The 10,533-nt window shown below is 36.4% G+C and overlaps 1 protein-coding gene across 1 annotated transcript; it reads right to left on the reverse strand.

Moving 5' to 3' along the window:
• Window positions 1-7,181: 7,181 nt before the first annotated feature.
• On the reverse strand, window positions 7,182-9,292 carry LOC149780095 (carbohydrate sulfotransferase 11-like). Its single transcript, XM_089936326.1, has one exon. The coding sequence runs from the start codon at window positions 9,187-9,189 to the stop codon at window positions 8,191-8,193; it is 999 nt and encodes a 332-aa protein (XP_089792452.1). The 5' UTR covers window positions 9,190-9,292; the 3' UTR covers window positions 7,182-8,190.
• Between the last annotated feature and the right edge of the window lie 1,241 nt (window positions 9,293-10,533).

Here is a 10,533-nt window from a genome sequence, read left to right on the forward strand (position 1 = left end):
CACTAATTCACGGCTCGAATTGGAAGTCAACGGCACCACCCAGGAAAGTTTGGAAAAGACGTATATGACACAAAACAAATATTTGTAGCCACGAGTGTAGGTGGCCAAATGAGAGACATGGGCTAAATCGACTTGCCATTGATGATCTATGCCCTCCACTCGGGTGCGACTTATTTGTGTCGAATGGGTTTGTGTAAAGTGTACTTGGCTTATTCTTGTGACCATCGCTGCACTTGAGGTAAACGGAGGCTTTTCAGTCGAGTGGTGTCAGCACGATACAATTTTCTGAACTCCTCCATGACCCTCAGGATGGGCTGGATCGTAGTAAATGCTGCCTAACACCGTCTCCATTTTTTTAAAATAAGTCACCCACTCTTCACTGATGCTACTTTGGATAAGGCGAGATGTTGGTTTGGAAACGGCTTTACGTGTCCGACGTGCCACGGAAGTAGAAGTCGAGGGTAGTGGTGGGTGTGGGGGTGGTAATGGGATGGCTTTGATCCTCTTTTATTTTTTCACTTCTGGTTTCCTTTCTTTATTTTTCACTTCTGTCGAAGGAGGAGTGGACATCATCTTTTTAACCCAAAGATTTGAGTTCTTCTCGTTGAGGAGTGGAGGAAGGGGTCAACAATGACTCTGCAGTTTTGCTAAGGATGGTAGCTGCTGACGTTGTTTGAAAGAATTCTCGTGCCTCTTCCTCCTCTGGCATCCGTTGGGCTGCGTCTCTCTTAACCACTGGGGTTAGTGGTGGTGATGGACTTTTCACCAGGGCCTTAAAATCTTTCAGAGTTGGTAGAGCTGTTTCGTCTAAAGCTTTCTGGTGAAAGAGTTGCAGTCGTTGCAACATATGACCGTACCTTTGCGATTTTTCCGTTTCTGACAAATCGTTGCGATCCATCAACGATTGCAATTCGTGTTGAAACTGGGACATCTCGGCAAAATGATGATTGGGAGGCAAATGCGGGGTCCGTTATTCTTGCCAACGACGTAATTTCACCCATTCCCAACACTCCTTTCAGCAAAAGTCCTAACAACATTGGCAAAATTCCTCCGCGTTGTAACAACATCTTTTTCTTTTTATGAATGTCTTTTTTTTTTTTTCTTCACCATTTGCCGAAGAACGTGTCGATGCTTGGCTAAGCATTCTTTCTGATGTTTAGACAAAGGTATCGTGCCTTTCAAGACATTCAGGCAACATTCACACACGGTATCGACCACGTCGTTGGAGGATGTTTCAATGAGTTGTTTTTGCATAGGTTGATGGGCTTTGGACAGGACGTAATGTATTTTCCGATTGACCCTAAATGTGCTCACGATCTTTTTAACTGGGTTTTCCATTGACCCTAAACAGCCCCATTATACTAATAACATGGAACGTGATGGCTTTCACATAGCGGCAAGATTATTTAAGATAATATGTTTGGAATTATAAGCTAAGCGAAATGAGGAACCGGTAAGAGGTAATTCAAAGATTTAATTGTATTTACAGTTCATCCGAGTCATTATTATGATTGTATTAGCATGGCTACTAGCTATACAGTTGTTTCTATCCTCCATTTCTAACTTTCCTCTTTCCCTTGCTTCGTGGGACTACATTTTTCCATCATTCATAGGTTCATAGACATCGACGAAAATCTGCCACGCTCTTTTTTAAACGGACTTTCGCTGGTATCTTTTTACGAAGGTCCAGAGAGAGAGAGAGAGAGAGGGGGTGGGTGGGCTGGGAAAGACTTACCAGAAGGCATTTCTTCATTGCTAATCCCTATGTTTCTTTATTGGTCGATAAGTCTGCTGCTTACCAACCAACTCCGAGAGATGATAGAGAATGGTTGAGGGAGGGTAGAGGGGCTTTCAGACTTGTTATCATTAAATAGTATGTATATAGACCCTTATTAATTGGTTTTATAAATTATGAAAAAAGAAATTTTTGAAAAAAATAGCATTCAATAGATTACAGTATGTGTATTCGTCCTTACAAATAAATGCACCGTACAAATCTTGACAGGCTATTCCAAATGTGTATCACTGGTACTATGAACACTGTATTCAAATCCCATCAAACGTCCAGTTTCTTGTTGGTTAACTGGTGCAAGTTTAGTTTTCTTTTTTTTTTTCCTCACGCGAGAGAGAGAGAGAGAGAGAGAGAGAGAGAGACCGGGGGGGGGGGGTAGCAGAGAGGATTTCGATGAAATTCTGCGCCATGTTGTTTAATCATCCCTGGTGGTATTCGCTTGTGTAGTGAAACCTTTCAATAATCTAGGTGTCGTAATCATCTTTTCAACAAGCTATCAGGGATGTTTGTTACTTGGTATAGCTAGACATGGGATAAGTGAAGAGACAGAGAATGTCAACATTTTAGGATTTTCCACTGGTCATACATTGTTAAGCTTTCCCCAGATCGCCAGTATTTTTGTGCATCGTTACTTAAAACATTTTCACGCTTTAGTAAAGACCTCAGTAAATATTTATATAAGTATGTAATTGCTTTTCACAAGAAAATTGACAGTAACCTGTATCTGAAAAAAAAATGCAACTGTCTCAATTTTCACCAACTGTCGTGCAAATTACTCCATTGTAGTAAAGCTATACAAGCACGATATAAAAAGGAAGATTGCCTAATGACCAAAATAATATGGAACATTTCTAGGTCCATTCTGTGCCATAATTTTAAACTAAACACAATTCTTTCAAACATTGTTAATATGTAAAAACGTAAAATTGCCGATGCTTATTTGGAGCACTTCCGTTCTCAATGAAGTTTGCAATCCCATGGAGCCTAAACAGAAGTGACTGGGTTTTTAAAGAATCGACCGGAACTTGTCAAGTTTGTTTTAGGTCATTACCCAATATGACTTCAACCAATCAGCGGTTGTCTATGTATTATCTGCTTGATAAATAGGATTTAACAACATGCATTGTGTGAACGTTGGTGGGAATTGCTTGAAACACTTGAAATACTTATTTTACGTTAGTAACATTTTTCATGCGAAAAGTAATTATATACTTATATAAATAAGATGCTGGCATCTTCTCTTTGGCATGACAATGTATCAATATTACACAAAGGAAATTAAGATAAGAATTATGTGATACATTGAGAGATTTTATGATATGGCCAATATATGCTCTCAGTTATGGAATCCGTGTGCTAAAGAAGTTCAAGTCTTCATGAAAAGCTCTAAATGTCAATATTGTTATCCATAAAGCTTTGAATGTCAATATTGTTATCCATAAAGCTTTGAATGTCAATATTGTTTTCCGTAAAGCTTTGAATGTCAATATTGTTTTCCATAAAGCTTTGAATGTCAATATTGTTTTCCATAAAGCTTTGAATTTCAATATTGTTATCAATCCTTGAAAGCCTTATGAACATAATGTGAAAAAAATAAGTATACCAACGTTGCCTATAACAGAAGTTATTATTCACTATTTATTATGGTCGAAGAAAGACAATCCAAAAATATATCGCTCAGCACCGTGTTGTTTACGGTCTAAGGGTGACAACTTCAAACTTGTGTTTTTTGTTTAACGTTTTCTTCATATACGTCGCGATTTCTTAATGGATTTCAACCAGTTTGTTATAAGCAAAATTAGGTTTAGAAAATGTAAATCAGCACGTACCTTCGTCGACTCTCTATAAAACACTGGTTTCCTACGAAATCAGCATTGTTTGCACTAGTCTTACAAAAGTACTTCTTATTTCGTTCCACATAGCATCGCAAATTTTTCTTATCTGTATTTTAGTAAATCTTCAGGTCAGCGTTATGTAATGTAGCCAAGAGCATCTAATTTGTTTTAAATATTTTGTGTGAAATGAATTATGTACCTTTAATGGCGCTGGCCTTAAAATTTACTAAGTTACAGATAGGAAAAGTTTGAGATGCTACATAGAACAAACTAAATAAATCGAACACGGTTTAAGATGAATAGATTTTCAGGCCATAATGCATGGATATATGTCCATCCATGTAAAGAGACATTGTCTCCAAAGTTCTACGTAATTTAAAGTCATTCTTTATCAGAAGGCTTCTTGGAGATTTTTTATTGGGTTGTTTTTATTCTCTTCAGCTTTGTTACAGACATAATTCAATTTCGCCTCTTTAACACTGCTCTGCACTTGATTTCCAACTTTACAGAATGTATTATACTCAGCAGCACGATTCATTCAGCATGTTCGCTAAAAGCAAAAGTAAGTCTTTATCTGTGTAAATCAAAATTAATTTGATATAAGGAATTGTTTGAAAATTTAATATAAAAGACTTGTATGTTTTGCTGATTGCTGCTGTAATTAAAAACAAGTAGTGGGCGGGATTTAGTTACATATAAAAACATTGGTGTAATTTCATATGAAGGTTATGGAAAGACATTTCCTGTACAATTCATAAGTGTATCTTACACTATACTCGTAATTAGAAGACATTTTTCTACATTTAACTTCCAAATTGTCGGGTTATTCCAAATTGAGCACAATAACAGCATGCTTCTATATCCAAAGAAGTAATTTGTATTTTATTTGACAAAGTATCAGGATACTTTGGAAGTCTTTTCTAGAAACTTTGTCTTCTCGATTTCGACCCCGTGTGAGATATGTCATTGATTCAACAGCCCAATGAAAATAAATAAATGCTATTCTTCTTCTTCTTCTTCTTCTTACTATTATTATTATTATTATTATTATTATTCAAAGAACAGTCAGAATAGATGATGTATTCACACTACTATATTAAGTTGGGCCATTGTTATACTTGGATGTCAGGGACTTGTTGCCAAGATGTGGAGGTTTATCTTTTAGAGTCCGTCAATGTTTGCGTCCGCGAGAGTAAATTTTATTATATAGTTGCTGAGGTATAGATACTTTATAAGATTAAAACAAGAACTTTTTGTATTAGTGTGAGAAAGCTTGGGAAACAGACCATTAACAGTTTAACAGCCCAACTTCTACTGAGATTAATTTTCCAAAACATGGGTTATATGAGCTTTCTAAAACGTAAACAATGGTCACGTGATCATCTTTTGGAAGTTCATAGCAGCAAATACTTGTTACAGATCACGTTTACCCAGTGTGACCCTGACGAAAACCAATCATTTTACTCTAAGAAATAAAAAATAAAAAACAATGTTTATATCTTAAAGACAAAGTCCCATCATGACATTGGCTTGGAAACAACCAGTAATTTTAAAATAAATAGAACTTGTTTACGAAGGTTGCTACAAATTCTGAAACAGGGTCAGGATTTAGATCAACACCTGGTGTTTATAAACTAACAGTCAAGGTCAAACTATTTTCTTAAAAAAGTATCATATCTAGTGAATAAAGTTGCATTACAATATCATGTAATTAAAAGCAAATAAAATAAACTGACGAACAATTAAATTTAAATAAATTTATATTAAATCAGATATAATTAAATCAAATATACATAACAATGTATACAATAATCCAATGGTTAGAAACTACTGATCAATTTGTTCGCTTTCATTAAGTTACGTACCGACCAAGAGAAAGGGTTACGTTGTATATACAAGCTGACACAGACCAATCGTCTTAATTCTTGGTTGATGTTTAAAAATTGCACGATTCTTATTTTGTAGCTAGTTCCTACTACCCCCACCATCCGACTTTTGATACAAAATGACAGTATGTAGATTCGCTTTTTAAACAATTTTGTTACAGTCAATCAACCCATACATTTAGCTGTTCCCAACAAATTTCACGCCCTATTTCGGAGCATTAAAGCACGCATATAGTTTCATAGAACTAATTAAAGCCCATAATAAGCTTCTCACTAACAACCAGGGGCGGATTGAGGCTCACTGGTGCCCTAAGCATTGACAAATCTTGGCCCCCCCCCCCTTCCACGTACACCTGGGAAGATAACCCTAGGGTGCACCATGATCAAGAAACTGAACAGTATGATCAATTTGCACTAGTTTTATCAATTTTTTTTTTACAAATGTTCATTCGTTTTTTTTTCTTTTCACCCTTTTCTCAACTTTGTGTTGCCCCCTTTGGCCCTGGTGCCCTAAGCACGTGCTTAGTCTGCTTAATGGTTAATACGCCCCTGCTAACAACTAACATATCTCTCTCTCTCTCTCTCTCTCTCTCTCTCTCTCTCTCATATATACACGCAGAGAGAATCATTCAGAAACTATTTTAAAATAGTTGAGCTCTCGAGCTCTCTCCCTCTCTCTCTCTCTCTCACACACACACACAGACACACACACACATATTCGGAAACTATTATAAAATCAGTAGTTTGATACATTTTCTTGCATGCAGAAATGACAAGTGAAATTAAATACAAGTTCAACAACTTTTAGGTAGATTAATAACGAAATTTGCTATGTTCAAAATGGAGTCATCGTGGCTCAGAGGTGAGACTAACTTGCGGCCGAAAGGGTTCGGGGTTCGAATCCTACCATCCGACCAGCTCGAGTCGGCTACAAGATGTATCCTTGAGCAAAACACTTGATCCTATTGCATCGGCACTAAATAACCTTCTTGTCTTGCTAACACTGAACGAACACCAATAAAAAAAAATGTCCATTCCATGCTCTTACAGCTTGACGTGCTTTAAACGTTTTATTACATTGCTTTTAAATTATAGTATTTAATACTTTTTATATGGTACAGTTTAGTATGCAAAATTATGGTACATTTTCGTATGCAAAGTAACTGCATATTATGTTAGTAAATAATGTATCGAGCAAATTGGAGAAGAAAAAAAAAACGATACAAATTGGCCACATATGCCCTCTTTTCGTGTAAGATTCCAAGAAACTGACCAAGTACTTTCAAGATCCCGTTTTTCAGGCGAACGACGCAAATACATTACAAATACAAACACAAAAAGTGCACAAAACATATGTTTACCTACTGTTGCGATGTTGGAGCCAAAATTTAGGAACATAATCCTTATATGTCGAAGAAAAAGCAGAAAATGTTCATTTTTAACTATTTACATACTGGGAAATCGGGCATTTCATTTTTGGCAAGAATATTCTATTGATGTTGAACGATTCAGAAGCCAACTTCAATAAAGTAAATTGGGCATATTTGATTATTTGCTGTCAAGATTAGGATTTTGTGAAATTTTGATTAATCAAGGGGTTGGTGACCCTAACATATTTTTTTTTTAAATTATCGGTTTACAGATTTATCGAAAATTGGACAGATCATCCTAAGTTATCTCTTTAATTTCTAAGTATATGTACTTCATGTGAACACGAACAGCAACACGCGTCACATATTTATGAAAACCCAAAGCTATACGCAATCTAAGAAGAGATTTTACATATGTGTATGTGACGCTAATCGCTAAGAATGCCGCTAGAGAAATTATCCAAGTTGATTTACACTTTTGAAATAAGCGTTTTAAAGCAATCTTATATTGTCACGTTTAGTTAATACAAGCTCAGCCATTCTCACTGTCACATTTAGTTAGTACAAGCTACGCCATTCTCACTGTCACGTTTAGTTAATACAAGCTAAGCCATTCTCACTGTCACGTTTAGTTAATACAAGCTAAGCCATTCTCACTGTCACATTTAGTTAATACAAGCTAAGCCATTCTCACTGTCACGTTCAGTTAATACAAGCTAAGCCATTCTCACTGTCACATTTAGTTAATACATGCTAAGCCATTCTCACTGTCACATTTGGTTAATACAAGCTAAGCCATTCTCACTGTCACGTTCAGTTAATACAAGCTAAGCCATTTTCACTGTCACGTTTAGTTAATACATGCTATTTAGATATACAAGCTAAGCCATTCTCACTGTCACATTTAGTTAATACAAGCTAAGCCATTCTCACTGTCACATTTAGTTAATACAAGCTAAGCCATTCTCACTGTCACATTTAGTTAATACAAGCTAAGCCAGTCTCACTGTCACGTTTAGTTAATACATGCTATTTAGTTAATACAAGCTCAGCCATTCGCACTGTCACATTTAGTTACTAAAAGCTAAGCCATTCTTATTGTCACATTTAGTTAATACAAGCTAAGCCATTCTCACTGTCACAATTAGTTATTACAAGCTAAGCCATTTTCACTGTCACATTTACTTAATACATGCTAAGCCATTCTCACTGTCACGTTTAGCTAATACATGCTAAACCATTCTCACTGTCACGTTTAGTTAATACAAGTTAAGCCATTCTATACTGTCACATTTAGTCAGTAAAAGTTAACCATTCCACCCTGTGACATTAAGGTATCCATAGGGTATAAATGGAGCCTCTCTGTCAAAAACAGACGCAGGTCTGTCATCATATTTAAACAATTCAAAATCTGGCTTATAAATTTGCCTAATTTTCTCCAAATAGGTCACAGGCACGGTTCTATACAATTCTCTGAAAGCTTCTCTTTTTGTTTGTCGCCTCTCCTCCTCAGTCGACCCGGCTCTGGCCTTCTGTACGAAACTTAAAAACTGTTCTTGACTAAGTTCAATGCTGCTTTCATTTGGACGTATAAATTTGTGTCTTCCAATCAATCCACGTATTTGTAGTTTTCTCCATTCTCTTTTAAAAACTTCCTCCATAGGTATGCATTTGAGCACGTGCGGTAGGGTGAAAGACAGTTGGAACGCGTCATCCACGGAGTCCAAAACTGCGTCTTCTTCTGCCAAATCGGACATGTTGAACTTCATCAGCTGCTTTATAGAATGAAGCTTAAGTTTATCAAGAATGAATAAAGAATCGCTTTTGAAAGTTTCCATTTTGCCTACAAAATGATAATAAACCTGACAAACATGGCAGTTGTCACTAATTCGAACAAAATGTGGATCAATATGGCGTTTTTCTTCGTGTGCTTTGATAACGTGTTGAATAAATTCTGAGAAAGAGAGATCGTGTCCGCACCGAAGGCTGGTGTTACTCGCTGATTTCCGGATCCATTTAATTGCCGGAAGTCCTATTTGTTGCCAATGATAATAATCTGGAGCCAGGATCTTGTCTACGTAGGCTGATAAAAGGCGGGAATAGGGATCTCGAACAAAGATGAATTTAAAGGGATAAGATTCATTTTTTAACTCCATCACAGAAATTTGACCAGCTTCAAAGTCTTGATGCGGTGGAATCAGAAATGGATTTGTAAGGTGTTTATATTCATCCAGAGATTCTATGGCGAAAATTCGTCTCCAGAAAGTGCTTCCAACTTTGTACGTAGGACAGTTCAGAACTTCCATGTCTTTTGACAAGCGAACTGTAATTTCTTCAGAGAAGTTCCTGTCCGTATCAGTGTTATGATCACATTTATGTCTTAGGAACTGTGCACGCTCAAAACCGCTCATCTCGATCTGTAATATGAAAAAAATCAAACCAGCCTAATTCTACATGGTTTATGAAATTCCCCATTTTCATCCCGAAAAAAAAAGGAAGCGTCAAAAGAGTCGAAATGTATATCAACAAATGGAGAGGGTTGGAAAGGTTGTGTGGAAAAGTTGCAGGATAGTTGAACTTTAAAGTACTTTGTCATGTAATAAATCATTAATTAAAGCAAACTGAAAAACACTCATAACGAAGACTGTTGAGCTCAGTATTTCTAAATGACCCAAAGTCCTGCGAGTTAGAAAACGTAAGGTTTCTAAAGTTTTCATAACTGCTCAAAATACACTCTAGTCCTTGACACATTCTAATCTCTCAGGAAAGCATTGAATGAAGCGGGGGGAAAACGATACAAAATTTGTTTACACTTACATGATGATCAGGGGAAATAATTCTTTAAGTAGGCTCTGCTAATGCTATATCTCTCCCTTTTGAGTTGTGGCATGTACATGATCGTTCTATCAAAACTGATCTAGCGTTTGTTATTTTTTATTTGAAATTTAAAATACGAACAATGTGAAAATATTAAAACAAAGCTATTAAACAACAAATTTGAATGTCGCGCCTATGTTTCAAAGAATCTCAGAAAGGATTTGCAAACTTTAACAGTATTTGAAAAAGAAACAATATGTATTTTAATAAACCTCGAACTAAGTTTAAAATAAACGGTTGCAAGAACAGCATATAAGAAATTAGACCATTAACATTTGAGCTTACATGTGCATGCTTTTCAATTCATTCATTCAAGTATGACAGCGATTGTTTATGGTCCTGACACGAGATAGCAGGGTATCGATACTGAGGGTATGCATTAGTTCAGGTGGCAATGTATATGAAAACTGAGGTGTACTTCACATCTTTAGATAGGGTTTCAGTATTCCCACAGATTGAAATGACTTTGGAACTTCTTTCATTTCGACAGAGATGCCCGAATGGGGGTAAAATTCAACAGTGCATTTTAAGTGACTCTGCGACTTTTCGTATGATCTGATTTTAGGAAACCAAAGCAACACCCACCCACCCCAATTCAACGTAAATAAGGACACAGAATGATGTTGGGGGTGAAGTCTGAGGTGTAGGTGCAATCCAAACTCAAAGTATGGCTGCCACCAGAAACAGAGACTCTAGTATGCAGAATGGGCATTTTTTAAAACTTTATTACAAAGTTCAAAGGTTAAAGCTTTCTGTACATCTCACAAATTTAT

The sequence above is a fragment of the Sinohyriopsis cumingii genome, chromosome 16 (assembly GCF_028554795.1).
Source record: "Sinohyriopsis cumingii isolate HCF-2022 chromosome 16, ASM2855479v2, whole genome shotgun sequence".
Lineage (NCBI taxonomy): Eukaryota > Metazoa > Mollusca > Bivalvia > Unionida > Unionidae > Sinohyriopsis > Sinohyriopsis cumingii.

Bases quoted from the DNA above. Each gene is read 5' to 3' on its own strand.
- LOC149780095 (XM_089936326.1), bottom strand. From the start codon at position 9,189: ATGGAAGTTCTGAACTGTCCTACGTACAAAGTTGGAAGCACTTTCTGG.